The sequence below is a fragment of the Suillus subaureus genome (genome assembly GCF_016647635.1).
Source record: "Suillus subaureus strain MN1 chromosome Unknown BJ212scaffold_26, whole genome shotgun sequence".
Lineage (NCBI taxonomy): Eukaryota > Fungi > Basidiomycota > Agaricomycetes > Boletales > Suillaceae > Suillus > Suillus subaureus.
The window spans coordinates 285,414-312,984 of NW_024538582.1; the positions used below are offsets into that span (position 1 = coordinate 285,414).

Consider the following 27,571-nt stretch of genomic DNA (forward strand, 5'->3'; position numbering starts at 1 on the left):
TCCGACACTGCCCACCGGACTAGGAGTTCCAAGGGCAAGGGCCAAACACAATTCGGCGTGCCTTCCTTCGTCGCATCCAACCACTCCACCTTCACTTCTCCCTCAGGGCAAGGAGCTATACCCTTTTACAATGTCACTGAAATTTGCTTCACTTTCCATCACAAACAACTGATCCTTCGACACGATTTTGGGCTGGGTCGGTGTGGTAGAAGACTAGAACGGCCAGTGCAGCAACAGAGATGCAGGCCAGCATGAACCAAAAGCCAGCAGACTGGCCTTCATAATTTGAAGGGCCCCCATTTCTGTCTTGCACACTTGCCTGAATAGAGCTGACGGCAGCCAACCCAACGGCAGAGCCAAGTTGCAGACCACAATTGAATATGGCGCCCACGGTGCCTGCCATGGAGGGGGGCGTGGCTCGGAATATCGCGATGCTGTGTGAGTTGATATAACACTAGTGCTCTGAGAATAAGATTGGCACATACTTTGCAGAAATGTTGGCTAACATTGCACCTGCAGAACCGATGATGAAGCCGGGGAACACCAACGGCCAGTACTTGTCAGGTCTGTCGGCAAAGGCGAATAAAACAAGTGCCGACATCATCATCAGTGCTCCACAAAGTATGGGCCACTTGGCACTCATGCCGCTAAGTCCCTTTATCCTATTGGTAAAACTGAAGACAAAGGCGGTGATGCCTATTGGAAGCCTGAAAGAACGTTAGCGTCGTTAGATCATTAGACCGGTCTGATTTAAGCACACGGTCTATACTCACATATGGACAGCAGAGGACATAGCGCTCCATTTATAAACATCTTGCCACAGGGACACATAGGTGGTGAATATGTTTGCCCACCAGAAATATGGTAGAAGAGCCGTTCCGAACAGAACAGAGAAATTCGGAATGGACCATGTGGAAGACGGTCTGTAAATCAGTGTAAATTAGAGACCTTAAACAATCGAGCAGACGTACACGGCGGCGCATTCGATTGGCTGCAAGGCCTCCCAGAAAAAGAATACCGCAATCATGGCAATGGCGATGACCAAGGGTGCTAGTGTCGTGGCTGATCCCCAGCCCGTAATAGACCCTGTTGTCACAGCAAATATAAAAAGTATAACGGCAACTGGTCATGTGCTCAGTATGGTGTGAATAAACGATTTGAAATTGTAACTGACCTGTAAGAATTGATATTCCTGTGATGTCAAGACTCCTGAATTTGGTGCAGCCGCTCTTCACATTTTTTGTTTGTGAAGGAATAAGTACCGCCGAAATGAGTGTGGTTGGTATGATCACCGTCGACACAAACCAAAATATCCAGCTCCAGCTCACATATTCGACGAAAAGGGCACCAGTAATTAGACCCAACACTGAAATCTTCATCGTGAATACCTAGACGGCGTTACGAAGCAGAGGTCTCTCACCGATGCCAATTGCCCCCCAAGCTCCAAACGCTGCAATGGCTACTGCTTGGTGCCTAGGCTCAGGGAAAAGTCCGACAAGCAGTGCTAGAGCTGATGGTATGGTAAGCGATGCAGCTGCAATGATCAAATGAGCCTCAAGTTCGTGACTGCAGCGAAGGAACACAACCGATTCCACTTAGGGCTCTCAGTGTAAGGAACAAGATACCATTGGAGACAAAACCGAGGCCGATAGAGATTACCCCTAGGATGAATTTGCCGGTTATGAAGGTGTATTCTTCATTAAAAGTTAATGCGAAGCTCGCAAATACAGCCTTGGTCAGACTGACTAGGACTGTAGATATCGCTAATTTTCCCGCTCTGCAAATATGTGGTAAAAATCCTCTAGTCAGCTACGAAGGCAGGACTTACCATAAGGAGAAAGGATGCAAAAGTCAACTGGTATGCACTAATGATCCAAATTGATTGGCTGTGGGTGAAGCCAAACTTCCGGACAAGGAAAGGGATAGCAGAGAACAATGCCGAGTTGGTGAGTGTATATAGAAACTGCGTAATGCAGAAGATCAAAAGCAGAGTATATCTACGCGCGTTTGAAGGGGTGGGGCGCCGAATAACAACTTTGACATCGCAATCAGAGATTACGGGCGACTTGCTAGCAAGCGACGAATCCATCCAGAGTTTCTGTCCGTTCAGAGTCGTACTGAAGATGTTATGAAAAGGAGCACGATAGCCAAGTGGGGAGGTCCAACTGGGCATGACCATAGACGATTCATGCCCCTTTTTATAGTGGCTCAATGGGTACTGTCACAGTATCAATCACTGAGCTGCCACGGAGTTCACGCGTTTCTTAATGCCCTATTGCCCTATTGCCATATCGGTAAGCTTTATTGGCTGGGTTACGGTATGGCTGACCTTCGCTAATCTTGTTCAACCGGAGGGTTCTTGTTGTATTGCGTCTTATCTCGTGAGAGGTCCGAAGATCCACTAAGTTGCGCCAGAGACAGCCGCCAGCGTATTTTATGAGTCACGATGACCAGCATAATCAAATCGAGCGTTACTAACTTGTAGTAGTAATACGGCCACACTGATGTGGCCACTGGCCACGTCGAAGTCATCCACTGAGGCGGTTGAGTGACATAGTGGTCTTAGATAAACTGAGGCGGGGACTTCCATAATTGTCTGGTTGATGATCAGGCCACAGTCACCTCAGTCCACAAGTCACGGGGTACGTATTTAAGTGATTAGGCGCAAGTCATTTCTCCTTAATTCGCAACACCTCCTACAATTCTTTCTAACTGTATCATGCCCGCGACACGCTCATCCAGCCAACAGCGCTCTCGTTCACGTGCAAAAGAAAGATATACATCACCTACACGAAATCTACCCAGCCGCTCGAAACCAAAATCAAACGTGGCTACTATCCCTGAAGTCATCGTTTTATCTTCGGATGATGAGAATATCCAACCGAGCAAAATTGGTTCATCCTCAAGATTCAAAAAAAAGATTTCAAAGAAGCCGTTTCCGACGAGGGATGTTCTGGAGATATCTTCGTCGTCGGATGAAGGACCAATACTTCCCAAGGCGTCGGAAAACGATGGCTCATCTTGGCAGCAGGAGAATTCGAAATTGGAGCAGGTACGTCTCTTTGATTACCAGAATTTCAATTCGCACTGACAGGAGGCCATTAGATGAATGAACACCTAAAGAGGCAGGTCGCTGACCAGCGCATACAACTTGACAATTCGAAGAAGCGTCTCGAGGAGCAAAGTCAAGAGCTTGCCGCACAATCCCGAGAAATTATTGCCGGCCATCAGGAGATCCAATTGCAACGGGAGAAACTTGACGCTTTGCAAGCGAAAGGCACATCAGAATTGACTATTGTACGTGCTCTTTTCCGTATCTTGCCATGCTCTCTACTAAGTCATCTATCTAGGATGCTACCAAGTTGGGTGACATGCTCTCTTGTGATATATGCGCGCATTTGATGCACTCCCCTTACCTGTATGTTCTCATTTTCCCTCGCTTTCCATGTATCAACCTTTCTGCCCTAGTCTCACTGAGTGCGGACACTGTTACTGCGAGGGGTGCCTCAAAGGCTGGTTCAACGAAATACTCACTAAACATATTCGTGCACATCCCGCATACAACATTAACCGCAAACCCTTGCCTCGGGACCTCCCTCAAGTTCTTCACACCATTGGTCCATACGTCTCGTATCCGCTTCAGCTGCAACTGCACGCAATGTATAATACTTCCCGACAACAGCAGCCGGAGTATACCTGTCCGGGATGTCGGAGGGAAGTCACGGAAAAACCAGTTGTAAATTTTGCAGTCAAGGACATGGTTTCCATCGTCGGGGGCGTCCTTGGACAACCCGACACTCGTCGGGAGTCTTCTAATCTTCGTAGGCAGCAGGCGGGTTCATTTGATGGCTTTTTCCCTCGATAATCAGCTTCAGTGTACTGTATGTATACGAATACTTCATCCTTCTACGTTATTTGTATATTCTATCATACACATGTATACCATAAACCAAACTATGGTACAGCACCTGCACTGTAGGCATTATTATACCAGACACAATGTAAACAAGACAACATGCTAATTAACATTTGATCAAGACGGGTCAAGGGGGTATACAGCTACTTTTTCTTTGGTTTTGGCTTCACTTTGAGTTTCTTCGGGTTTGCTGGTACAGGCCCCTCAATTATTTCGACCTCGTCATCATCATCCACAGAAGCCGAAGCCTTTCGTTTGCGCCCTGCCGCTGGACCAGAACCGATACCACTCTCCCCGGTACCCTCCCTTGTAGAAACGGCGGACCGATTGCCCGAGAGCGACGCTGGACTACGACGGACCGAGCTGACCGATCCCCGAGAACGCACTGACGAGGCAGGCGACACTCTTCTCGATCCCGGCTTCTGCAATCCAAAAATAGGCAGAGTTCCCAGCTCGTCTGCTCCCTCTCCTACCCCACGCTCCCCAGCACGGACATCAGAGTGCGCTGGAAGTCGCGTTTCGCGCCAGTCTCGACGGAAGACGCCCTCGGCCGTTAATTTATCTTCGAAGACACCTTCCAGTCTCGTTGGTATGCAACGATCTTCATCTTGCACATAGCCAATCAAATGGTCGCCTGTGGCCTTCGCCCCGAACAGTTCGAGCGACAGAGAGGCATTGTTTCGGATTATGCCATCATCTTTGTCGAGGTTCTCAATCCATTCCCATGGGCGGTTCTGAACGGGTGCGCCATAGACGAGGAGGCCTGTGCTATCTCGATGAGCGTGGGCGAGGTCTTGAACAACTGCATTCGACCGGAGATGTGGAAAGAGAGTCAGAAGTCGTATACGATGTGAACTAGGGAGGGAATGTAGATGGGGAGACTGAAGTTTCGTGGGGTAATACTTGAACGGGTCTGGCGACGAAGCTTTGGAGTGCAGGAAAAGATCTATGAGAACTACATTTAAACGACGTAAAACACAGTGATTAGAGGTCGGCATACCGTCTATAAGGAAGTACAAGGTATCAAGAAGGAGTGCAAATGCAACAGCGTCTTGTGCAGGGCCGCATGCATGAATCTGCGATCATGATATCTCAGAGCTCGGATACAAAATGCGTTATGTACATACCACGACAAGGTCAAAGAGAACTGGCGTCATCTTCTCACATGTTTCCCGAAAGTGTGTCGTCCGTATCCCAAAGAAACCAAGGTCGAATTGAAGGAGTCGAGCCAAAAATATGACGGCTTCAGTGATAACACGCAGAGAGTGATCAGTCGTTTTGGAAAACATCGTATTGGCGAATTGAAATGACTCCAGAATGATTTTCGCAAGCCGCTCTTGCGTTGAGACATCAAGATCAAGTCCAGTTCCTTCCTCTCGCAATGGCTCTGAGACATGTGATAGTACACGAAGCACCTCGCCTGCACGGCCAACCCGCACCAGTAGTGATTCCGGAGTCGAAGGAGCAGGGGTTCGATTAAGAATATCAACGATACTCTTGAAGCCATTATTGATGAACTACTCGTCGCTTTCAGTGTGCGTCAAATCCGAGCATAAAACCATTTACCTTAATCGCTACTGGTCCATCGACGCCCCTCGCCATCTCCGCAATGAAGTATGCTTCTTCCGAGGCCATCGAGTGGTGGAATATCAAAGACGTCATTTTGTCGAGCGATGCACTTGCACCCTGTTTCGTCGACTCACAAGCAAGCGCCCTTCCGAGTTGCCTCAGCCCAAATTGCAGCTGAACTGCAGTCGCCGCCAGTGTGCACGGGCTCAGAACGGATGATATCCCAGTGCTCAAAAACGAATTAACATCTGTGTCTACGGTTGAACGTGAATCTCAGAGTCAATATATACTGCACCTTCCACGTACCTTCGTCTGATTCACTCAAAATCATTTTCAGTGCGTTGACGAGCGGTTCGCAAAGCGTTTCTGCGACCATTCCCGACTGAATCGGGTGCTCAAAGCCCCTACGGACAGCGTCAAGATTGCGATAGCATGATTGTCTGATATCGCGACTCTCGCACGTCCGCAGGCGAAGGTCTCGCGCAAATCCGCGAAGTTCATCTGAAACGACGTTATTGTGCTCCAGGAGCACTAAATTCGGTATATTACTGGCGAGAAGGGTGAAATGAGGTTCCCGGAAGGCATCCTGTCTCCAAGTGTGAATCCGTTGTGCGTCAAGAAGCTCTTGTGGGACAATCGTGCTGATGAAACACTCCTCCTGGAGCACGAGCGCGTCAAAAAGCTCACTGGCCGCCTGTATAAACGTTTCCATATTCTGTGGCTGGTAGAGAGGGCCTGCATTAGCTCCCAGTTGCCAGGCAGGGTAAACTAGTCCTTGAAGCAGTGTAGTTGTCGATAGCGCTCCGTGCACGCATAGGAAGAGAAGGACGACTCTAAGTACATCCCAGGTTTCGAGCGTCAATCCTAGCACTTCACTTTTTCCAGTACCGAGAAACCATTGGAGCACGTCATTATCGATGCCGCCAGGAAGGTGGTGGTCGACATTGAGTAGAAACTGACCATAACGAAGTGCGTATGTATGACGACGCTCGTAGTCCTCGCTCATGACGGGAACTTGGCGTAATGAAGCCACAATATTGTCCCAGACCTTCCATGCCCAGTCTCCGGAGGTGCGATACCTGTACCAGAGACTATTTGCGAGAATTGATGGAGCGTCCGGCTTGGAATCTTCAGCTAGAAGTAAAATTTCGGGCATGACCGACGGAACGGCTTCTGGATGGTCTGTCTTAGGAGCCAGCGCGTTTGTGAACGCCGCAATGTCGTTCTCCACCTGAGTTTTGGCCGCCGCATCTAGCTGTCGTCCATCGTCCATCTCAATAATCAAGGTCAGGAGAGATCTGGCCTTCCCCCCTTGCGTTCGCCAGAGTAAATAAGTAGAATAGAGTGTGGAGGTAATCGTGCCAGTGACGTTCATTGCCGTCCATATAGTTGCGAAGCGGTGGAAAACTTCCCCGACGGCAGTCAATAATTCTGCGTGGGATGTCTGGGGCAAGACCGAGAGACTCAACTGCATAAGAGCCGTCCATAATAATTCAAACCTTGAAAGGAGCAGAACACACCTCCAGCAAAGAGCCATAACTATGAGTGTACCTGAGGAGTTCCACCGCTGTACTATATGTCTTCAGAGTACTGATCTCATCTAATGATTGCGATCTGCGCGCTCCGTCAATACAGAAGATGAAGGGTTTGATTCTGCGCACCTTGAGGCAAATTTGTGTAAATTCGGAAGTAACCACTGTTTGATCGTTCGCACTTGCTCGAAACATGGTGCGCCAAGCACAGTAGGACAGCTGGTTCGGAGAGATGTCATAGAAATTGAAGGCGGAAGGGTGTCACCTATGATTTATTAGCAATAGAAACCAAATGAAAACGTTGGTCCTACATACCCCCAAATACAAGTGGCAAGATTGCGCGGATTTCCCTTCGCATCTCACGTTCACAGACATCTTCAGGGGTCTGTCGTGCACGCGCTCCGTAGACAATAACTTTGCGCTGGTTTAAAAGAGATGATGTTGTGTTCTGTAACGGTATCCAGCGAAGGAAATTACGATGAAAGGAAGCCGTTTTGTCAGGCTGACGAACAATTTGAGTCAGAGAATAACGTTGATATGGCATAAAATAAATATACCTCGCTCAGAGAGAGTCCCTCCTCGCCTCTCGCAACGAGTCTCTGCGCATAAGCTGCGTAATCAAAGAGCCCACTCTTCATCAATTTCCCGAACAGACCCGCTACTGCCCTGAGATTTCCAGCCTCCCGGGCAACAGGTTTGGAGTCGAGCCAATCGAAGAGGTGATCGTGAAGGGTGGCTGAAGATAGCTCGCGGCGTGCGTTGCGTTCGTGATATGCTCGGAGAAGGGTCACAGCTGCATATGGGCGATGAGAGCCATACTGCAGTGGCGTCACAGCCCACGTTAACAAAGTGTCGAGTTTGTCGACAAAACTTGAGCTTGATGTGCAATCAGGAATTTGAGAAGAGAAAAACGATATGGAGGACATGTCCGTGCTACTGCAGATCGAATTTAGAATTTGAATATCAACGACCAGGGACCCAAGACGCTCGAGTTTTCGCGGCGGGAGATTGCGAAATAGCATGGCGTCATTGCGACGCTGAATATCTATCAAATTATCCGAAATGAATTGCTGAAAGTCACGCCGTCGACAGTCACTAGGACCACTATCAGCAGGGCCAGCAAGTGCAGAACGCAAGAGCGATGAATGCGCTAGCCATGTGCTGGGAGAAACGAATGTGTCCGGAAGGGCTACACAAATGCGCTGATTTTGGATCTTCAAGTATGTGATAGTAATGCAGAGGTTGATGCATACCTGAATCAGAGACTTCAGAATCTCCTCAAGCTTGTTCAGGTGACCCTGAGCGGAAGTCGTCCTGATCTGTAATGGTTAGCGATAAATGAATGCATGTGGCCATAAAACGTACTTCGTTCAATTTCGCGATGGATGCGTCTAAAAGGGGTTTCGCGAGTGGGCGCTTTTCAAGAACTCCATCAAGATACTCATCAGCCAAATGTGCTACAAATCCTGCTTGGGCAAGGTTGCAGGCGGCCATCTGATGGACAATCCATGCAAGGAAAGTGCGATGGTCTACGAGACCTTCATCATAGAATGGTCGCAATAGTTTCAGGCTGACTTTGTTAGCGAATATTTGAATAGCTGAATCAAACACTGTACCAGTACGTGAAACGGGAAACCCATCGATCCCGGCTTTCCGCGTCGGAAAGGACGCCCTTAAATGTCTGTTTGATATTCATTCCAGGTCTAGGGGCGCTTGGTAGAGCAATATCAGCAAGCTGTTTCTTGATATAGCTTGTCACCACTATCGCCCAATCTACGCTGTACTGGGTTGGATTGTAAGACGGTTTGTTTCTCAGGCCAGCCTTTTGTCATATAAATCACGTAGTTGAGAAATACTACATCAGCACTCACAGTCTCATTTGCGCCGAACACTCGAAGAAACCAGACTGCACGAGGTATGGCAACGTTGTTGGTATGAAGAAGGTCGAGTAGATCGTGTCCTTTAGCGCCATGTGGCACACTTTTGCCGAGTTTACTTAAGGGTACATCGGGGTTTGCAAGTTCAGCGAACCAGGTCTGTCGCTTGGTATCACTCATGGTCACTCGTGAAGGAATCTTGAATGTTGATGACCTACGAAACCGTTGGACGAAGTTCGGCACCGAGATGTTTAGCTTACTGTATAGCAACCGTACTGTCTGCCTTTCGAGTAAAGATATCATTCATGAGGTGCTCGAGGTCTGCGAGCACGCTCTGGTCGAATATGCGGCTACCCTTTGCATCCTGCTGTAGAAATACAACTGCAGCGCTTTGGTGCTCATCCTGATTATCATCAGCCCTTCAATTTCACACTGATCAACCTCAAGCTTACAGGCACGGGAAGCGGTAACAAGAAACCGTCTTTTATATGTTTGTCAGACAAGACATCCTCATCCTGTCCTGGGCGGGGCGGATGAAAACCAGGGTATCCTAGACATGCATAAGGATGATTCGGTAGGATTCCTCACGTAGTTGAGGGTGCTCACCAACATCAGCAGTCCTGTGTGACTTGGGTAGCCAGGGCGGAGGTAGAGACTCGTATATAGGCGATGGTGGTTCTTGTCCGCGTTTTTCTTGCTTCATATCCAGGGTATCTCGGCTATTGGTAAAATATACAATTAATGACACTCAGGTATGGACATGCTGGACGAATGAAAGCTTGGGAAGAAGGTCACCGAACGTTGAGTCACGGCTGCAAATATGATTGATGAGCTCAGATGCGGTATTAGGGCTGCCAGCACTTACTATTCCATTTTCAACACGTGATCACAACATTTTCTTGTCGTGAGCCTGTATCTAGGCTTTACACAAGGTAAGCATCTTCCATGAACTTTTCTGATCCAGGATATGCTCTGACTCCTCGCGACCCAGTACCTCGAACTCCATTCATACGGACAGCCCAGACGGGTAATATGACGATGATCAGGAAGCAGACTCATTGTCTTAGTACCAGCTACTTATCTCGGCTTCCGCTCACTGGCATCACGAATCATTGCCATTAATTCAATATTTGCCACTCCTGTCTAGCTCCTCGCACCCCATCCGCTATTCCCTTCAAACTTATACTATTCGTTTTCACAAACACGATTTTCCCCAATTCGCCAGAGTCAAGTCCGGATTGCAGACGTCACGGCGGTTGTGTCCTGCGAACCAGAGCCGAGCCACCCGGGCTTCCACTCATCACAGTCACTTCTCCTTCCTTCGTTGTGCTCAAATAGATGATAGATCATGAATAGATTTGATTCTTGTGAAATCCTTGGTCAGCTGCCTAACATCAGGCACGCTGCTTTTACTTTCCTGGTTCACAGAACTTTCGCATCACGTTCCACAAGTCCGGCCCAGACGGACGATTGCACATGTTTGTTGTACTCAGACGACTGGTACTTTGGTGATACTTTGTCAGGCGCGATTTGCTCCCCTCTCAGCACATCATATCTCATTGCCATGCACATCCGTGATACTAATCTCTATCGCTGGGGAGTCTTTAGAAGACTGGCTAATCGTTTGGGTTCTCTCGACCATTTTCTGGACGCTATGACCGAGCTTGTGCAATTCAGTGATACAGAAGACCGGAAAGTTCGGCGTTATGAGGTCTTGTCTCTGTCATTAATCATCTCTTATAGCCAACTGATGATAACATTTCCGTGCAGATCATCGCCCTGACGGACGTAAATATGATTTGAATTCTAGCAGATTCTTTGACTGATGCTCTTGGTAATTAAGATCGCATGCGTCACTATCAGATGGAGTATGGGCGTGTCCCTGCTCACGATTTGTTCAGAGGAACATGTGTCGTACAAAGCGGCATACTTCAAAATGCTTCTTTTGATCAGACAGCGGAGGTCCTCATTCCCTGTTTACATAGACAGTAAGCGTTGGTCATTGTTGTGTTTGATTTTCTTTTCGTCGTTTGTATAGATCGAGTCGGTGCGCTCTTGGCTTATACTATTGAGCGCGATATGGTCCTACGGGCCGAAGGAATCGATCCTCGTGCGCGGTTGGGCATCGAGGAGTTGCTAGTCGCTCGTCGAGGTCCCGTCAAGACCGCAGCCCCTGTTTCTGCTGTCTCGTCGGCGCGGGGACCGTCTACCGGCTCCTCAAAAATGCCCGACGAGCGACGACTTGGTGCCTCCATTCCCCCGAAGGCTGTTTGTGCGCGACTGTCGAACGAAAGACTGACGCTTTGAGGTTGGAACTAGGAAGTATTCACGATCAAGTTGATTTTCTTTTGAAACCTTCTTAGCTGGACTAATGGCTACCACTTTAAATCACAACCTTTTCGTCATGAATGTGTAATCTATCTCCGTACTCCGTATGATATGTAGTGAGACGAATATCATTCCCGGCTCTGAAAGTACGTTCAAGTACTTCCCAAGTATTACAAAGTTGTATTCATGATTCGAACCTGTACCTGAGACGGATGTAACTGAAAGCTTATCATCATCCGTGTGCTCTAGAATCAGCCAAATTATACTGATTCTCGTTGTATTTCAGTATCCAGCATCAAGGACTGAGTTGGTTGCTAGATGTTCCGGATATTTTCAGCTTGCAAGTGTGAGCGGGTGGTTCGCTGACTTCCAGTAGTGATACAACAAGAAATAAGTTTGTTTACATAAACCTTGTTTTAAATATACTTTGAAACATCATAACTAAAATAAATACTACAACGGATCATCGACTAAATATCTCCTCCATACAGAACACTCGGCGAGCATTTCCCTACACAGTACTGCTAGTTGGTACATGTACACGCTCCTGGAAGACAATCGAATTCATGCTAGTTTCTCCGTTGGAGTTAGCCACGAGCTTAGCGTGATATACTCGAACGCTAAGGATGAGGCGTGGTCCCAGCACGAACATCTGTACACTCGAGAAAACTCGAAGAGCACCATCGAATATCAGAGTTCCCACAGAATTTGAGGACTACGGAAATTTTAAGCAGCGATTACATACAGATGGCAGTGACCGATCGGCGTACAGAGAGCTTAGGAGAGAGACGACCAAGTTGGAGGCAAGAGACACCGACAAAGTTAGCACGAGCGGAACTTCAACATAGAAAGATAACCACATTCACATTACAAGCTCACCTTGCAAAATAAAGCACGTGAGATTTTATCAGCACTCTGAAACAGTCCCCGATGGTTGATCCTGTCGATGGACCAAGCCGTCGTAGGTCACAGAAGTGTTTTACAGCAATCCAGACTGAAAGACACAGTGCGAGGACCTCCCAAACAATATTGAGCATCCAAGTCGTCAAAGCCAGAAGCTGGATATCCCCTCCATATTCAAAACCGCACATAGACGCGCCAGAGAGTATCAATTCCTCTGGAATTTGCTCGATGAGCTGTATTCCTCAAGTCAACAAGTAAAGCTTACCCGTTATGGTGTCCTTGAGTACTATTACCGCGATTACTCCGCAGGCGATGTTAACAGCCAGAACAATAATAACAAGGAAGATAAGCATCATTCTAGATCTATGATACATGGCATGCAACCGAGCAACCATGATGACTTGCCATCATGCTTCAGTCGAGCCAAGATCACTGAGGTATTGCAGCTCACCGCCCAGCATGGCAGCTATGACTATATTTGACCCATTTACTATGGAGTTCGTAATATTGCCTGAAACACCCAATTAGTGACCACCCTCGTACTAGGATCAAACACTCCGACTCACACCTATTGAGTCATTATGTTGAGCCAAGTTCCATGGTCAAAATCTCACTTACCCCTACATGTGAGTGTATTCATTAGATGGGAATGAGATAGTTGCGAAATACTCACTGCATCTGTCAGCGAGACAAATGGCATACTTACTGTGTGCTGCCGGTCAGAAGAATGGAACACAGCGCATATGAGACATACCCAGAATATACACACTGATCGCGAGAGATGGACTATTAGCACAGCACCAATTTGTTGGCCTCCGAAACATACACGTAATATGGTAGTCCAACATAGCGTATCTAGAACATTTTGGTGTCAGCACAACTGACACTCATGCCATGTATAACATGGGGTACGAACAGCTAGGTACAGCACAGTCATGAGAGACCAGCGTTGACTCTGCTACGAATTCATTGTATTTTCCTGTTTTTCTTCTGATATGAGACTCTGTCACTCACCCAAATTAGTTCAATCTATGACACCATTCTTAGCAAGTTGGCTGATCAGGCGATAGAACCGACCTACCTCTTGTTCAAGTGTTAGTACTGGAAATATCATGAGAATATTAAGGGTTTTTGAACACTGTCCCGCTCACCCCAATCGTATACCGCCACGACGCTGGCAACAACTGCGAAACCGTAAGTCAATGTTAGATCGAGACGTCTTGCTGTGACGAACCTATCCAATAACTTAAAGAAAGAGAGGAATTGATGAACGGCCACCAACTGGGATCATTTGAGACTACGGTCATATTAAAGGGATGTGTATGAGCGAGTGGGGATGTTGGGGGTGTATAACGATCTAGCGTTCATGCTAGATATACTACCGTTCGGCGCTTGCATCGCCAAAATCGGTATGACGGGGCCCATGCACACTGGTTCCTGCCTCAATCTCAGTGTAGATCTAGAGCTGGGGCCTGACCCAACGATATTCTTGTAATTACATAATAAATATGAAAAATGATGACATATATTTTTGGTCAGTTGCGCTCGTACTTCGTTAGGTGAGATACGTACTCTCTGGACCAGCAAGAAGCAAAGGATGCTTCAAGATCCTATACGGAGTCTCGACAGCAATGTCGAAATTGTCTGAGTCGTAGACCTAATCTCCGCGAGTATGATATCGGATGCCGTGGGCCGTCCGGTTGGCAACAACGTGCCCACTGCCATTGCACTCGTTCTCGCATCGTTCTCATTGTACTGCATAATAATGTTCTCAACTCATCTGTTTGCATCCGGGCTGCATCGGATTCAAGTCCACATGTGAGTATCACATATACGTCCCGTTAGCTAGCACATTGGCATAGCTCTATCCCACAACTCAATTCCATCTATTATGGGTCCCTTGTTTTTGCAACGTCGAAAGAAACACCGCCACCGGACTCAAACCCACTCTCTACCCTTTTGCACGTAATTACTCCTTGCGCAAAACGAGTTTACTTGGGACGATGGTCCTATAGTGTCGTCTTCACTGCTACACTTTGCGTTCATAGTTCACACGTGCTATTTTTCGTCGTGAGACTGTATCTAGGCTTTACTTCATTAACACAAGGTAAGCATCTTCAGTGAACTTTCCTGATCTAGGATATGCTCTGACTCCCCGTGATCCAGCTCCCCGCACTCCATTCATACCGATGACCGGGAAACAGACTCATTGCCTTATCAGCTATCTCGGCTTCCACTCACTGGCATCACGAATCGTTGCCGTTAACTCAATATTTGCTACTCCTGTCTAGCTCCTTGCGCCCCATCCGTTATTCCCTTCATACTTTATTCGTTTTCACAAACATGATTTTCCCCATTTACTGGAGTCAAGTCTGGATTGCAGACGTCATGATGGTTGTGTCCTGCGAAGCAGAGCCGAGCCATCTGGGCTTCCACTCATCACAGTCACTTATATTAGGCGCGCTGCTTTTACTTTCTGGCTCACAGGGCTTTCGCATCGCGTTCTACAAGTCCGGCTCAGATGGACGATTGCACATGTTTGTTGTGCTCAGACGGCTGGTACTTTGGCGATACTTTGCCAGGTGTGCTTTGCTCCCCTCTCAGCACATTACATCGCCTTGCCATGCACATCCGTGATAGAAGCAAATACGTCAGCCATAAGTTTTTTAAAACCATCATCCTCCATATCGTTAATTAACAAGACGATTGTTGTCGACATGACTATCTACAGTGGTCAGCGATGGGTTGGTTCAATCATATGATCGACGGCCAATCAGTTGACCATGCCTATCTCCGGGGTTTATTCACTCAGCAAGATGTGATTTTTCTTTAAGGCTCTTCTAAATATATCGATTAAGCCATTGTGCTGTATATCGCATGGTTCCCGTATTATGAAAGTTCGGTACTTTGGACGGTATGGCTTTTTTCACAGAAGCATATACGATACATCATGTGACACTCACTATCAATGACAACAGTTCACGTCGATTATTCCGATAACCTTATCCCCCTGATTGCTACATCATGCACCCCTTTCCAGTCAGAATATTGATTTACTTTTATTCATCGCTGGAATTTCCAAGTTTCAGGCGAACCACTCACGAGGTTTGTGAGCAGCGCAAAACATTGTACTCCAGTTCTCAACCACTACAGCATCAATCAAACACAGGTTTATTTTGAACTTGTAGGTCATAACAACATCAATATCTTTGTCTAAACTCCTTTTCTGCCGATATATGCGATCGACTCAAGCTGCAATCTCTATTTTCGTTTCTTTCGTGTCCCTTGATCCACTTCCCCCAGCTGAAACGTCATCTAGTGGGTAATCCTTGTATGTATACGATGCCCCGTTAACATTCACTTGTAAGGGATTCGGGAGGGTAGAAAAGGTGGCCGCTGTCGAAACCGTCTTTCTCTTGGACATGGCGAATCCCACCCGCGCGATGATTAATAACGGCGAGGTAGTCTGGAGAGAGAAAAATCAAACGACACGCCATAGACAGCCTACTCCACACCCACCGCAATTTGAGTAGCTGCTCCGACCCCAACGAGTCCTTCCGGTTTGTTTGCTGCATAGAGGGCGAACATGATCACGGTACATGTTGTGATAAGGGCCCCACATTCGATAATGATGAAGAAGCTAGCCTTGTAGTTGGGTCGCCCTGTGAGAACAGCCGTGCGGCGCCCTGCGTGCCATAGACGGTATGCTATGCCGCCTGACGCAAGAAAATTGACACCAGTCTCGAGACCCCACCCAGCGAGTCCGTATGAATGGACATTGCGCGTAAGAGGCGTTGCTGTTGCGGGCATAAAGCCAGAAACGGCGATCGACGCTATAACTGACAGGGCGTCACAACAGATAGTTCCTTGTCTTACATATCTAGCTTACTGCAGTGAAGCATCCAGAGAATGAACTAATGATCGTAGGTTATCAACACCAATGTTACACTAGTGGTAGACATGACAAATATAGCGTACCGGTATGATACAAATCTTGAAGTTGCGACCCCAGATCACGTATAGTCTCCAAATCTGAAAGACACACATTCATCTCTGTTATGATTGAGCCTGGACCCGAAACTCACTAGAAGTAGTTCTTGAGCGAATGTCTGGAAATGATAGGTATCAGTCAAACGACATTGGAGATGCTGATGCTTCGCTACCGACATTGACGACGTATACAAAGAAGCCACCAACGTACAGTTCGTTGCCACCAGGGTCAGCGAAGTAGTTATCAGCAGCGCTGGCTGAAGTTGCGAAAGCAGCCATCAACTCTAGCAAGCTTATGATAACATGTGCTGTAGCCAACGAAAATTGGACGACGCTCGAGAACAGGAGCGTTCTAGATATCATATTATGATTCTGCTTTTGTTTAAAACCATTTAGGCTTCTACTCACTTTCGAGATGCTCCGTGATGACCTAGTAGGATGAAAAGACAAATGCAGAATAAGACGCAGCTACAACCTCCATCAGAAACAACCCCACGTGCTATGGCAGAGCGCACTTGGTACCTAGATGAGAAGATTGTGTTGGCGACACAAAAGAAATTTGTCAGCTACATACCATACAAGACCGCCTCCAGCCAGATCCCGGTGATATACATCTGCGCTAGAAACTCGACCATCGTGGACAGAGAGTTTGAGGGACTGTCAGAGGCGTTTGGAGGGAGGTAATCAAAATTCCAGGTATATATAGGTGGGTCATGTATTCCACTTGGCTTGCTAGTTCGGGAGTGCTTATCAACGGAACAGGATCTCAAACCAATCAATCAGCGGATGGTTCCGGACGTAGATCATTGTGGAGTTTCGATGATTTTGATGGAAATCATGGGTGTCGCAATAAAATGGGAACATGATACGTTGGCGCTTTACATTGTCCATGACAGCGTGAACACCTGCCGGCGACACCCAATGGGAAGTCCAAAAGCCGCAGGAGTGTGTGCTACTCCAGAGAGGAAGTTGTACACAGTACACCTTTATGGGTCTTCTGATTGACGCAGCAGTTTGTACGGCCCCCGAATTCGGCGTGTACAAATAGGATGATAAACAAGGGAGGATGAAACTTCTTGTCCAAAAATACTGATAGTGGCCCAGCGTCAGGGACGGTCAGGCTTCAGCCAAGGAACTACTCACAATGGGTATCACCGTGACCGCCAAGACAAGTGAGCTCCGAGTGGGCACCGGCGATCGAGGGAGGCTCAAAATTGAGACGACATTGCAGTAGTGGTACGCAAGTAGTGGTAGACTCGAATAGTAAGAAAATGTTGCAGGCTGCGGCAACTGCTGCGACGTCATTGGACAATTATATCACGTGTGAGAACCAGGGGGAACCTGCAGAAGAAGTTGCAGCTTTCTGGGCAGGCATATATTATCTCATCGTTGAAGAGGTTTTGACAGATGCTGACCGACGGCCGTGTCTGTCTACCATCTGACAGCGGCAGAGACCAACCGTTTGAATGTGCCCACGTCATTCTCGCGTTGGATCAATTCCCCCTCTATCACTAGTGACTAGCAAACTTGAATCTGCCTCACAGGCCCCGATTCTGGCTATGCCGTACTACCACATGTAGACACGACAAACGTCTTAAGCAGTTCGTAGTCGGAACGCCGCAGGGACACGTTCGATGCTCCTGGTGATGAAATTTCGTCATATTATACATGGCCGTGCGTTGTTTCTGAGAGACGAGGCATAGAAGAACAGCATTAAATTATTAATGCTCGATATTCAATCTCCAGATCGTTATGGGCAAAGATTCTGCTCCAAGCATAGCGACATCAACAGCAGCGCGGCAAAGTCAAATAAACGTTTACTCACGTGCGCACCTTTGTGTGAAAGACTGCCCCAATCCTCGCAGATCCCACGCAAGTTATAGCTGACAACGGTCGTGGTATATCAACAATCACACGCTCGTCATTGAGAAAGAAGGCATGTAATCGATAAGGCCTGATTGATCTATTGAGGGAGATGCAGCAGTTACGGCCTAGATTGGCTGCTTGATAATGATGTAGAAGCCATAAACACACTAGTAGCTTCTGCATCATTACCAAGTTGCAAAATTGCCATTTGGCGAGACATGAAAACAAAAAGTGAAGTTGCATAAATGTGACAAACAGGTGATGCTGAGACCATGAGGTTGTGGTACTGAAATATAGAAAGTCCTAACACCAGCCATGAGTGTACTCAACGGTCATTGCACTTACTGGTTGCGAGTGCTAGTGAGCACTATGAGCGTGCACCAGTGAAGAGTAGTACGACGTGAACTTTGAACTTGCCCCGTGACGCCACAGCTTTTCGACCGTTTTTCAAACTCCGCTTGCCCGACCGTTTCTCCATACACGTGACTCCCTTTGGTTCATTGTTTGGCCAAAGAAAGAAGGTGACCCCCCGGGAAAACACCTCTTTCTGGGAACTTGACCCCTTGAAAAGTTTCGGCGGACACCCTTGCCATGAGTCATGACCAATTTTTCCGCGCCACCGCTTGTCGTAATTACTAAAATTAGACCAAATATGAGTTCAAGGAATGACCTCCGTTCGCTATTGGTGTCCACGATGAGCAGTGAAAACGAACCTCTAATTTCGAGCGCAGAACATGAGCACAACTCTCGTACACTTCGCAACCGCGCACTCGTCTGGTCTGCGCTGGCTGTTGTAATCATCGTTGTTGCAGTCGTCGCACTGGTCGACCCAGGCTTTGTAAGCGATATTGGACTGTCAGAAAAGCTGCCCCGGGATCCTAAGCTTGCAGCACAGCGTGTGCTCGACACTGCTCCGGTCATCGTACGTCTCTTGACCCATATCTTCTGCTTACTCCTCGCTGACAGAATATACAGGATGGGCACATTGGTATATTTCCTTCCGAATATGACCTGTCTGTCATCTTACAGTGCGCTTTTAAGATCTTCCTCTACTTGCTCGCCTCGGCTGGCGCAACAACGTTACCGACGTTCCTCTTGACGGTCAAATGCCCATGCATGTAGATATTCCACGTTTGAGGGAAGGGAAAGTCGGAGGATTCTTTTGGTATACAGCGGTATCCTTGCATTCTACTCTAAACTGACTTTCATTAGGTCTGTGTATGTAGATTGTGCAAGCCCTGAAGATGAGGGCCCCGATTTCTTGAAGGCTTCCTGGCGCGTCCGGTCTGAATGTTCCTTGTTGAGCTCAATGCATCTCGCTGACCGCATGTAATGATAGAGACACCCTCGAGCAAATTGACGTCGCAAAGGGCCTGATATCGAAGTATCCTGACGTGAGTTCCATATGGCCTTATGTTAGTAATGCTGACTGATGTCTGGCCCAGGATTTTGCATACGCTGTCAGCGTGAGTGGCATCAAATCAGCAATAAAAGACCACAAAATCGCGAGCATTCTAGGTGTTGAGGGGTGAGCACCACTTCGCTCGCTAGCTCCTTCCATTCCCCTAAAACCATCTCAGTGCCCATCAAATCGGGAACTCTATTGCCGTCCTCCGCCAGTACTACGAGCTTGGGGTTCGCTACGTAACTCTGACCCACGGTTGTCACAACGCTTTCGCCGACTCCTGCGGTATCTTCATACCGAGTGCCCCACGACACTACGGCCTCAGCCCTCTTGGCTTTAAGCTTGTGGAGGAGATGAACAGACTTGGAATGCTTGTTGATCTTTCTCATACTTCTGACATGACTGCAACGCAAGCCCTGCTGCATTCTAAGGCACCAGTTATCTGGTCCCATTCATCTGCTAGAGCCATTCACAATGTTGCCCGCAATGTGCCTGATGAAGTGCTTAGTCTCGTCGGTTTCGGCGAAGGGCAAAGGGACGCTGTTGTTATGGTCTGTCCAGAAAATAATTGATCTACTGATTTTAATGATTGTGCAGGTCAACTTCAATGGCCCATTCGTTGCTGCCGATGACGAGGCTGATCTTGCAGCCGTCGCCGATCACATTGAGCATATTGCAAAAGTTGCTGGAGTAAAACAGTGAGTTATGACCGATACTAGCTCGGCTACCGATCTGATGGTTGTCGCAGCGTCGGAATTGGAAGCGACTATGATGGGATTACAATCACTCCGAAGGGACTCGAGGATGTTTCAAAATATCCTGCTCTTGTATGTGGCATCTTTCCACCTAAACCTAAACGATGATTGACTGTTCTAACTTCTAAGATCGCTGAGTTGTACCAACGCGGATGGAGTAAGCAAGAACTAGTTGGGCTCACTGGGGGCAATTTCCTCCGGGTGTTTGAGGGTGCAGAGAAAGTGGCCAAAGAATTGCAGGCTGCAGGAACCTTGCCAAACTATGATATTTACGATAAGAGAGAAGACCTGCCCATAAGCAGGGAACTTTGATATGTTCAGGAAGGTGTGGTACGTCTATTTGCATAACTATCTGGATCCGTTTCAGTTGCGAATGTAATTTGCTATGTTTATTTGTGTGTTGCTGATGAAAGATCGTTTGAAGAAGTTATGTATTCTTTGCTCACACGTTCAAAAATATTTCCGAGACATGTTTCTTCGCACCTCCTGCACCATGGACGGTCGCCCCAATCACGACTGCGTTACAAAGGCCTTGGTCTATGATCTGTGACGCGGTAAGCGTGGCCCTCTTGATCGACAAGAACGAGTTCGGCAAGACGCGCGATGGACGTCGATGTTGGTGATGACGTCGGCATGATTGCCACAAGGCTTTTACACATGCCTCCCACGTGCCCATGATCGGATAGGATCTCCGAAACTCGTCGCGAACACTAGGACTGTGTGACACCAGGGTCCGTACGCTAATTAAAGCTTCGTGTTAGATCCTCCGGACTGGACATGGATCACTTTGGGTGCCATCTTATCGTCCTGCCTTCAGCTTCCAGATGTTCCACGTCAAGAACAGTAGAAGCAACCCAACAAGCAATATTTTGACCTTCACGTATCGGGTGTTAATGACGAGTAAGCAAGCCCCACATCATGAGACGGTCTACCCTGTATTCCAAGTACTTTTGAATATGCGCCTATAGGACTTGGGTAAGCAGCTAATAGTAATGCCTGCGGGATTCCGTTCCCCGAGCTGTGCAAGGACACACCGCACGCACTTGGGTGTCTGTCTGGATCCTTGTCATTGAGGTTGGTTATTCAGTTCTCAAATTTGATTTGCTCTGAAGCGAGCGGCCCCTGTAACATTGTCTATCCTCGTGGAAACCGCGGATCATTATATAAACGTCGCAGCTCCATTCGAAGATAGAACGAATGGTTCCGTCGATTTCTGCCCTACTACCCTTGTCAAGACTCAATGCAGCGTGCGATGCATGATAAATCAAATAGGAGAATCAGAGAACTCAGACTGGGTCAAAACTGGGGTGAGTTTTAATTCTCGTCCGAAGTACAATTGAGAGTGGCTCCAATGATACAACAAAGATAGAGGCAGTGTCAAACGTGTTCGTGCAATGATTAATAAGGCATGTATTTGCAAATCAGGGTCACCTGGTTGATGAACGAGATGCAGAGATTGATGCTGCTTAGAGCAGGACGGGTTCTGTAGTGATGCGGCCGCACGCAAACGTGTTGATGCGTGTGATTCGATAAAGCGAGCCGTTTGGGATCAGACGGTCCATCTCTTCTCAGCTGGCTGGTTACGAGATAGATGGCTCGTCAAACTTTCAAGCTCGATATTCGAGTGCTTGAGCGCCGAAGCTCGGTTGGATGATAGTAATAGAAGGAAGAGCCACGTGTGAGGAGGGACGCGTCGGGATGGACGCGCACACGTGACTAATCGACGTCATACAAGCGTTTGTCGTCATTAGGAGCCGGGGTTGGATATAAAGGCATACGCTCATCCAACATCAACGTTAACTACACACCACACAGCTTGTACACTTAAATAATTTATACCGCCTCCTTCACAATGTACCGAGTACCCAATTTGCGTTCCAGCGTTGTTCACGGTCGTATCCCGACCGCCATCCTTCCTGTCGTGAGTCGAGCAGTGTTCCATGTTTCTCAAAACTAATTTCGAATGCAGGCGCGTAGGATGTACGCAACCCAGCCTCCGCCGGGGCAAGCGTCGCCCAATCCAAAGGCCAGCCCTTCCACCGATGGTGGCGGACACAACAACGGCCTCATTATCGCATCTGCTGTTGCGGCCCTTGGGGGAATGTACTATTTCTACAACCGCGACCGGGGAGTCAGTCTTCAGGAGAAAAAACGCAGAGATGAGGAGGACATGAGGCGGGCAGCGCGTGCAGTGCGGGACGATATAAAGCAAGTTGAGGAAGCAGGGAAAGCAAGGGCTGATGATGCCCTTAAAGAAGCTCGGGAGAGCTATGGTACTGCAAAGGTCGGTCGTCTGAGAATCCAAGTGGACCACGTCGTCTGACCTGCTACGTGTAGGCCTCAGCTAAAGAGAAAGCGACTGGATCTCGCCAAAAAGTAGACGAATCTCTCTACGACCTGAGTGAACGGGCACGACAGACGGCACACGAAGCACAGGAAAAACTGAATCAGTACAAGAATGCAGCTGAGCAATCACTAGCGGACGCCAGGAAGACATCCGAACAAAAGTTTGAGGAAACGAAGGACGCCGTCACACAACGCGCGGATGAAGCCAAGGACGCAGGCCAAAGTTGGTTCAATTGGGGGCAGTCAAAGACAGACGAGGCGAAACGTGAAGGCGCTCAGAAAGTTGCAGAGAGTGCAGAAGATGTTAAGAAGAGGGTAGAGAAACAGGTATGAGATTTACGATGAACTTGAATGAACATTCGACGAGCTGTACACCTAAATTAGTATTATAAATACATTACCCTATATTGCATATTCTTCCCCGCGCTTCAACAACCTTATTATAGTGGGAGATGTTGAGATCTACAAGGTTGTGTGCCACGAAGAGTTCTGCGGACCGGGATCATGGGGAACATAAAAATTGACTGTGCCGGTATTTGCCGTATGTGCTCCTTCAGTTTGCCACTGTAGTGACCGTACTTAGTGACAACCCTGAGCAAGTCGAACTCGGCTGAGTCGGCCGGCGGAGCTGATCAGTTGTATATCGATCACCGTCTTTGACCTGTTTGGTGTCGTGGCTTAGATGGCCGAAATTCAGACCAAGGTTATCCTTGTAGGCTTAGGGTATGTGAACACCTCACATTTGAATACGAACTACCGATTGACTATCTACAATATTGACAAGGGGTGCTACTTGCTCAGGAAAGACCACTCTCGCGAAGCATCTGAAGAACATACTGCCCAACAGTGTCATTGTGCACCAGGATGTCGGTGAATTTCTCAAAAAATGTCAGCATTAACTTATCTATGGCAGGATTTTGCTCCAGTAAGGCAGTGTTAGAATCGATCGTATTTTTTCGCTGAGCGGTCGCGCAGCCTGAGGAACTACTTCCCATGAAGCATGGCTACCAGGACTGGGATGCTCCAGATTGCGCAATCGACTACCCACGACTTTCCAAATTTTTAAAGCACGTGAAAGATACAGGAAGCCTACCAGATGATCATAGAAGTCATGAACATTTGAACAAGCAGACAGATTTACCTATAGAAGCAGAGTGTCAACGCCGTCTGGCTGAGCGCTTCAGAGTTATTCAAGATCAAGTCAAGGAGAGTGACCACATCAATATAGTGTGGGGCTTGGTCGACGGGTTTCTGTTGTATTGGGATCAGGTACGCCAGCATTGTTGTCACAACAGAATGAAGAATCAACGAGACTCGGTCATAGGAGGTCATAGAGCAACTAGATATGCGCTTCTTACTCCGCGTTCCACTCAAGACATTGGAAGGCCGGAGGAAAGCGCGGCAGGTTTACATCACAGCAAGTATGTACTTCAGCATTTCCGCTCTATCTTCGTTCCTATCCCGCTCCGATGATTATTGACTTTCGCTCCTTTTCATTACTTCTTGGATGTCAATCTTGCACACGTTGACGTGCCTAATTTCCCCTTAACTCCACGCGCCTCCGTTCTTTGTCCACAACACTTATGACTTATGCGGCTACTCTCATGGAGTACACTTTAATGAAGAGGGGGATGCATGGGTAGACCCCCCTGACTACTGGGAGAAGATCGTCCTCCCTGGATACCTAGACGCACACCGCGAAATATTCGAGGGTGGCGATGTCGAGAATGGGGACCTGACGAATAAGGTGAAAGGCCTTGTTTTAATCGAACCTAACAAAGAGGACAAAGAGATGAGCATGACGGATATCGTTGAAAAGTGCTGCCAGGAGTTATATCAGTTTGTCATGGGGGAAGGGTCGAACAAGGGAGTCAAGGCATAGATTGCGGTGTCATCGGATATGTTTTGCAGTGCACTGTATACCACAGATCACGCGTAAATAGATTTTGCACGGTTGGTGCAATAGATAATTCTGCCTGCGAATGAGGGACACCGGGAATAGGTTCCCGGAAGGAGAATCCACGGAGGGTTGACGGAGGTCTTGTTCCTTGCTGGCCGCCCGTGATTTCCATGTTTTTTTCTATACCCGAAAGCTGACATAATGCGATATTAATCACATGCTGCGTTTTAATTTAAACCTTGCGCATTGTGATTGGCTAGCAATTACTGGTACTTGACCCGGAACCGCTTACCCCAACTGACTACCCATCTTGCTCCCTCTCTACTACCATCCTCTCCGCACATTCCCAACAATTATCACAATGTCACAAGTCATTGTCGTTGGTGGTGGCCTTGCTGGTCTCTCTGCAGCTCACACTCTTCTTGAGCGTGGTGCTAATGTATTGCTACTTGACAAGCAAGGGTACAAGGATTCACATTAAAAGTGAAACAGTTATTGACGGAGTTTCGCAGATTCATGGGTGGAAACTCCACCAAGGCCACTTCTGGTATCAACGGTGCTGGTACCCAGACGCAGCAGGAGGCCGGTATTCCAGATAACGCAAAGATTTTCTTTGAGGACACGAAGAAATCTGTGAGTGATTCCATATTTATGCCCAAATATCATACCAATGCATTTCAGGCTCGTGAACTTGCTCGCGACGACCTCATCCGTGTGTTGACAGGCCGCTCGGGCGATGCTGTCAACTGGCTACAGGACAAATTCGGCCTTGACCTCTCAAAGGTCGCGCGGTTAGGAGGCCACAGTCAGCCCCGCACACACAGAGGGAATGCACAATTCCCTGGTATGGTATGTAGCCGCAATATCCGTTCCTTCGGTGTCGAACTTGTATTAACTCCGCATTTCTCCACCGACAGGTTATCACTTACGCACAAATGGAGCGCCTGGAGGATCTGGCGGTGAGCCAGCCTGACCGCGTGAAGATTTACAAGAAGGCCCGTGTTACAAAGCTTGTCAAAGACGAGTCTGGCGCAGTTGCGGGTGTTGAGTATGTTCGCAATGGCAAGACAGAAACTGTATACGGCCCCGTCGTCCTCGCTACTGGTGGTTATGCCGCCGATTTCACTGGCGGTGACTCCCTGCTGAAGAAGCACCGTCCCGAATACTATGATCTCCCGACGACGAATGGTGACCACTGCACGGGTGATGGTCAGAAGATTGCTATGGCTATTGGTGCGAGTGCGATCGACCTGGAGAAAGTGCAGGTGCACCCGACGGGTCTTGTTGACCCTAACGAGCCCGACGCGAAAGTGAAGTTCTTGGCTGCAGAGGCTCTTCGTGGTGTTGGCGGTTTGCTACTTGACAAGAACGGCGACCGTTTCGTCGATGAGCTTCAACATCGTGACTACGTCACTGGCAAGATCTGGGAGAACGGCAAGGTATTTGAATGTGCTTGTCTCTTTTTGCCATTTACCAAATGATCCTCCTTAGTATCCCATTCGCTTGATCCTGAACGGACAGGCTTCAAGCGAGATTGAATGGCACTGCAAGCACTATGTCGGTCGTGGTCTCATGAAGCGTTTCGATTCTGGCGAGGCTCTTGCTAAAGAGATGGGCGTCAAGCCTGAATATCTTAAGAAGACTTTCGACACGTACAACGCGGGTGTCAAGGCAAAGAAAGATCCTTTCGGCAAAAAGGTAATACCCATTCTTAAGATTTTCCACTCTGTTGCTCAACTCCAGAAGTACTTCTCATCAGGAGAGTGGAGCATGAACGACTACTTCAATGTCGCAATCATGACCCCCGTATTGCACTACACCATGGGCGGTTTGGAAATCGACCCCGAGTCACGCGTCATCGGCAAGGACGGAAAACCCATCGCTGGTCTCTTCGCTGCTGGTGAGGTTGCTGGTGGTGTGCATGGTGCCAACCGTCTTGGTGGTTCGTCATTGCTTGGATGTGTTGTTTTCGGACGTGTATCTGGCGACTCAGCTGCTGCCTATCTCCTCCAGACGACTAGCGCCATCGTAGAGAAGGCAGGCGGACGTCTTGGTGCATTCGTAGGACAGCTCGAGTCGAAGCCTGCTGCTTCATCTGCACCTACACAACCTGCTGCCACCAGTGTCCCTGCCCAGTCGTCGTCACTATCAAAGGAATTCAGTGCCGCGGATGTAGCTAAGCACAATAAGAAGGACGACATCTGGGTTATTGTTAATGGCCAGGTGCTGGACGTCACATCCGTAAGCGTAGGCCTTCTAGTTCTGCAACTTTGCTAATTTTTTTCGCGACACAGTTCTTGCCTGACCACCCAGGAGGCGAAAAAGCTATTATTCTCTACGCTGGTCGTGATGCGACTGAGGAGTTCAATATGCTCCACGACCCGAAGGTATGAAACACTATCCCAATTCCTTGTTCTTGGCTCATTCGCTGTGTAGGTCATTCCAAGATATGCACCAGACGCTGTCATTGGTACACTGAAGAAGTAGGGGGGGATGATGCTACAACTCCGCTCAGCAAAAGTAGAGGAACCATATCTGTCATCTTTCTTCAGCATCGCATATCTCTTTCTCCCATGTCTCTACTTGGTTGCTGTGATCCAGTGTATTCTAATTGTCTTCATACCATCTTTAACTGACTGATCCATGAGGCCAACACGAGGCCGTGGCTGTTGAACACTGAATGTCGAATTGAATCTTAATACGCCTCTGCCCTGACATGGCCTTGAGAACGTTTGTGCGGCTTTTGCCGTTGTGTTCATTTGTATGTGAGCCCCGCCTGCCAAGGCGCCACTTCATTTCGAACAATATCATTCACACATTATGGGTACCCAAATAGCTACTGTGTCTGGCCACGACCGTGACTTGTATACCGCCGTACCCTCTCCTATGTTGGATCGGGAGAAACAGGATGGACACAAGTACTTGCAAGGGTTGGCCAGGCTGCCAACGCTACCGATAGCCATATGCTGTGACTGCATGACCATGGCATATGAACCTTCTGGCGTCCTCTGTGAACCTCAGTGGCGTCGGAGGAGCCACCCGAAAGTAAGTCTTTATTCCCGATCCCAAAGTAGATGATAAGACCCGACACATTGAGCTGATTTATTATGTTTTATACAGCAAAGGCGGGGATGTATTCTGCGCACTTACATATGGTCCCAGACTTCCGGTTGGAGCTTTCATC

The 27,571-nt window shown here is 48.1% G+C and overlaps 12 protein-coding genes across 12 annotated transcripts; 8 read left to right on the plus strand and 4 right to left on the minus strand.

Annotated features, from left to right (window-relative positions):
* Window positions 1–148: 148 nt before the first annotated feature.
* BJ212DRAFT_1276337 (major facilitator superfamily domain-containing protein) lies at window positions 149–2,089 on the minus strand (the record flags this gene model as incomplete). Its single annotated transcript, XM_041331274.1, has 9 exons — window positions 149–434; window positions 486–707; window positions 774–923; window positions 972–1,122; window positions 1,175–1,366; window positions 1,421–1,534; window positions 1,587–1,694; window positions 1,747–1,777; window positions 1,829–2,089. The coding sequence occupies 9 exons, from the start codon at window positions 2,087–2,089 to the stop codon at window positions 149–151; spliced, it is 1,515 nt and encodes a 504-aa protein (XP_041190646.1).
* Window positions 2,090–2,719: 630 nt separating this feature from the next.
* Window positions 2,720–3,865, plus strand: BJ212DRAFT_1301492 (uncharacterized protein; the record flags this gene model as incomplete). The annotated part of the gene is made up of 4 exons (XM_041333134.1): window positions 2,720–3,052; window positions 3,106–3,297; window positions 3,351–3,418; window positions 3,469–3,865. The coding sequence occupies 4 exons, from the start codon at window positions 2,720–2,722 to the stop codon at window positions 3,863–3,865; spliced, it is 990 nt and encodes a 329-aa protein (XP_041190647.1).
* Window positions 3,866–4,059: 194 nt separating this feature from the next.
* Window positions 4,060–9,597, minus strand: BJ212DRAFT_1483125 (uncharacterized protein; the record flags this gene model as incomplete). Its single annotated transcript, XM_041340561.1, has 16 exons — window positions 4,060–4,862; window positions 4,917–4,992; window positions 5,044–5,433; window positions 5,483–5,739; window positions 5,792–6,953; window positions 7,006–7,099; window positions 7,147–7,282; window positions 7,333–7,519; window positions 7,575–8,219; window positions 8,271–8,336; window positions 8,383–8,587; window positions 8,634–8,839; window positions 8,889–9,108; window positions 9,155–9,297; window positions 9,347–9,444; window positions 9,501–9,597. 16 exons carry the CDS (start codon window positions 9,595–9,597, stop codon window positions 4,060–4,062), a joined length of 4,785 nt encoding a protein of 1,594 aa, XP_041190648.1.
* A 523-nt stretch (window positions 9,598–10,120) lies between these two features.
* On the plus strand, window positions 10,121–10,760 carry BJ212DRAFT_1370085 (uncharacterized protein). The gene is made up of 2 exons (XM_041336251.1): window positions 10,121–10,605; window positions 10,665–10,760. The coding sequence occupies exons 1-2, from the start codon at window positions 10,243–10,245 to the stop codon at window positions 10,695–10,697; spliced, it is 396 nt and encodes a 131-aa protein (XP_041190649.1). The 5' UTR covers window positions 10,121–10,242; the 3' UTR covers window positions 10,698–10,760.
* Window positions 10,720–11,528, plus strand: BJ212DRAFT_1301494 (uncharacterized protein; the record flags this gene model as incomplete). The annotated part of the gene is made up of 5 exons (XM_041333135.1): window positions 10,720–10,882; window positions 10,933–11,166; window positions 11,258–11,306; window positions 11,340–11,368; window positions 11,509–11,528. The coding sequence occupies 5 exons, from the start codon at window positions 10,720–10,722 to the stop codon at window positions 11,526–11,528; spliced, it is 495 nt and encodes a 164-aa protein (XP_041190650.1).
* A 2,181-nt stretch (window positions 11,529–13,709) lies between these two features.
* BJ212DRAFT_453983 (uncharacterized protein) lies at window positions 13,710–14,531 on the plus strand. Its single transcript, XM_041343244.1, has 3 exons — window positions 13,710–13,943; window positions 14,141–14,232; window positions 14,292–14,531. The coding sequence occupies exons 1-3, from the start codon at window positions 13,798–13,800 to the stop codon at window positions 14,414–14,416; spliced, it is 363 nt and encodes a 120-aa protein (XP_041190651.1). The 5' UTR covers window positions 13,710–13,797; the 3' UTR covers window positions 14,417–14,531.
* A 763-nt stretch (window positions 14,532–15,294) lies between these two features.
* BJ212DRAFT_454021 (uncharacterized protein) lies at window positions 15,295–16,913 on the minus strand. Its single transcript, XM_041343245.1, has 9 exons — window positions 16,690–16,913; window positions 16,631–16,637; window positions 16,524–16,583; window positions 16,293–16,467; window positions 16,211–16,234; window positions 16,104–16,157; window positions 16,015–16,039; window positions 15,645–15,964; window positions 15,295–15,591 (listed from the first exon to the last, which is right to left on the minus strand). Exons 1-9 carry the CDS (start codon window positions 16,748–16,750, stop codon window positions 15,373–15,375), a joined length of 945 nt encoding a protein of 314 aa, XP_041190652.1. The 5' UTR covers window positions 16,751–16,913; the 3' UTR covers window positions 15,295–15,372.
* On the minus strand, window positions 16,658–17,642 carry BJ212DRAFT_454032 (uncharacterized protein). The gene is made up of 2 exons (XM_041343246.1): window positions 17,259–17,642; window positions 16,658–17,204 (listed from the first exon to the last, which is right to left on the minus strand). Exons 1-2 carry the CDS (start codon window positions 17,418–17,420, stop codon window positions 16,866–16,868), a joined length of 501 nt encoding a protein of 166 aa, XP_041190653.1. The 5' UTR covers window positions 17,421–17,642; the 3' UTR covers window positions 16,658–16,865.
* A 1,033-nt stretch (window positions 17,643–18,675) lies between these two features.
* On the plus strand, window positions 18,676–20,453 carry BJ212DRAFT_1276383 (membrane dipeptidase-domain-containing protein; the record flags this gene model as incomplete). Its single annotated transcript, XM_041331278.1, has 10 exons — window positions 18,676–18,903; window positions 18,957–18,969; window positions 19,023–19,146; window positions 19,194–19,265; window positions 19,321–19,375; window positions 19,427–19,509; window positions 19,562–19,937; window positions 19,984–20,084; window positions 20,135–20,213; window positions 20,271–20,453. 10 exons carry the CDS (start codon window positions 18,676–18,678, stop codon window positions 20,451–20,453), a joined length of 1,314 nt encoding a protein of 437 aa, XP_041190654.1.
* A 1,178-nt stretch (window positions 20,454–21,631) lies between these two features.
* On the plus strand, window positions 21,632–23,150 carry BJ212DRAFT_454429 (uncharacterized protein). The gene is made up of 3 exons (XM_041343247.1): window positions 21,632–22,062; window positions 22,111–22,425; window positions 22,479–23,150. The coding sequence occupies exons 1-3, from the start codon at window positions 21,994–21,996 to the stop codon at window positions 22,818–22,820; spliced, it is 726 nt and encodes a 241-aa protein (XP_041190655.1). The 5' UTR covers window positions 21,632–21,993; the 3' UTR covers window positions 22,821–23,150.
* Window positions 23,151–23,169: 19 nt separating this feature from the next.
* On the plus strand, window positions 23,170–24,369 carry BJ212DRAFT_1276531 (uncharacterized protein; the record flags this gene model as incomplete). The annotated part of the gene is made up of 5 exons (XM_041331285.1): window positions 23,170–23,210; window positions 23,272–23,357; window positions 23,452–23,756; window positions 23,812–23,908; window positions 24,098–24,369. 5 exons carry the CDS (start codon window positions 23,170–23,172, stop codon window positions 24,367–24,369), a joined length of 801 nt encoding a protein of 266 aa, XP_041190656.1.
* Window positions 24,370–24,630: 261 nt separating this feature from the next.
* On the plus strand, window positions 24,631–27,116 carry BJ212DRAFT_1370204 (FAD binding domain-containing protein). Its single transcript, XM_041336252.1, has 8 exons — window positions 24,631–24,849; window positions 24,900–25,020; window positions 25,069–25,236; window positions 25,305–25,826; window positions 25,879–26,085; window positions 26,134–26,628; window positions 26,682–26,774; window positions 26,824–27,116. The coding sequence occupies exons 1-8, from the start codon at window positions 24,749–24,751 to the stop codon at window positions 26,872–26,874; spliced, it is 1,758 nt and encodes a 585-aa protein (XP_041190657.1). The 5' UTR covers window positions 24,631–24,748; the 3' UTR covers window positions 26,875–27,116.
* The last annotated feature ends 455 nt before the right edge of the window (window positions 27,117–27,571 follow it).

What these genes read in the sequence shown, in the direction of transcription:
- BJ212DRAFT_453983 (XM_041343244.1), top strand. Translation starts at nt 13,798, where the DNA reads ATGATATCGGATGCCGTGGGCCGTCCGGTTGGCAACAACGTGCCCACT. An exon ending in CATCGGATTCAAGTCCACAT is followed by an intron (nt 13,944 to 14,140) that starts GTGAGTATCACA and finishes ATGGTCCTATAG; the next exon opens with TGTCGTCTTCACTGCTACAC. An exon ending in CTTTACTTCATTAACACAAG is followed by an intron (nt 14,233 to 14,291) that starts GTAAGCATCTTC and finishes CCCGTGATCCAG; the next exon opens with CTCCCCGCACTCCATTCATA.
- BJ212DRAFT_454429 (XM_041343247.1), top strand. Translation starts at nt 21,994, where the DNA reads ATGTACCGAGTACCCAATTTGCGTTCCAGCGTTGTTCACGGTCGTATC. An exon ending in CGACCGCCATCCTTCCTGTC is followed by an intron (nt 22,063 to 22,110) that starts GTGAGTCGAGCA and finishes TTTCGAATGCAG; the next exon opens with GCGCGTAGGATGTACGCAAC. An exon ending in AGAGCTATGGTACTGCAAAG is followed by an intron (nt 22,426 to 22,478) that starts GTCGGTCGTCTG and finishes TGCTACGTGTAG; the next exon opens with GCCTCAGCTAAAGAGAAAGC.
- BJ212DRAFT_1370085 (XM_041336251.1), top strand. Translation starts at nt 10,243, where the DNA reads ATGAATAGATTTGATTCTTGTGAAATCCTTGGTCAGCTGCCTAACATC. An exon ending in GGAAAGTTCGGCGTTATGAG is followed by an intron (nt 10,606 to 10,664) that starts GTCTTGTCTCTG and finishes ATTTCCGTGCAG; the next exon opens with ATCATCGCCCTGACGGACGT.
- BJ212DRAFT_1370204 (XM_041336252.1), top strand. Translation starts at nt 24,749, where the DNA reads ATGTCACAAGTCATTGTCGTTGGTGGTGGCCTTGCTGGTCTCTCTGCA. An exon ending in TTGCTACTTGACAAGCAAGG is followed by an intron (nt 24,850 to 24,899) that starts GTACAAGGATTC and finishes GGAGTTTCGCAG; the next exon opens with ATTCATGGGTGGAAACTCCA. An exon ending in AAGATCCTTTCGGCAAAAAG is followed by an intron (nt 26,086 to 26,133) that starts GTAATACCCATT and finishes CAACTCCAGAAG; the next exon opens with TACTTCTCATCAGGAGAGTG.
- BJ212DRAFT_454021 (XM_041343245.1), bottom strand. Translation starts at nt 16,750, where the DNA reads ATGGTCGAGTTTCTAGCGCAGATGTATATCACCGGGATCTGGCTGGAG. An exon ending in TCTTTGTATACGTCGTCAAT is followed by an intron (nt 16,235 to 16,292) that starts GTCGGTAGCGAA and finishes TATCATTTCCAG; the next exon opens with ACATTCGCTCAAGAACTACT. An exon ending in TCTCTGGATGCTTCACTGCA is followed by an intron (nt 15,965 to 16,014) that starts GTAAGCTAGATA and finishes ACGCCCTGTCAG; the next exon opens with TTATAGCGTCGATCGCCGTT.
- BJ212DRAFT_454032 (XM_041343246.1), bottom strand. Translation starts at nt 17,420, where the DNA reads ATGACGTCGCAGCAGTTGCCGCAGCCTGCAACATTTTCTTACTATTCG. An exon ending in CGGTCACGGTGATACCCATT is followed by an intron (nt 17,205 to 17,258) that starts GTGAGTAGTTCC and finishes GGCCACTATCAG; the next exon opens with TATTTTTGGACAAGAAGTTT.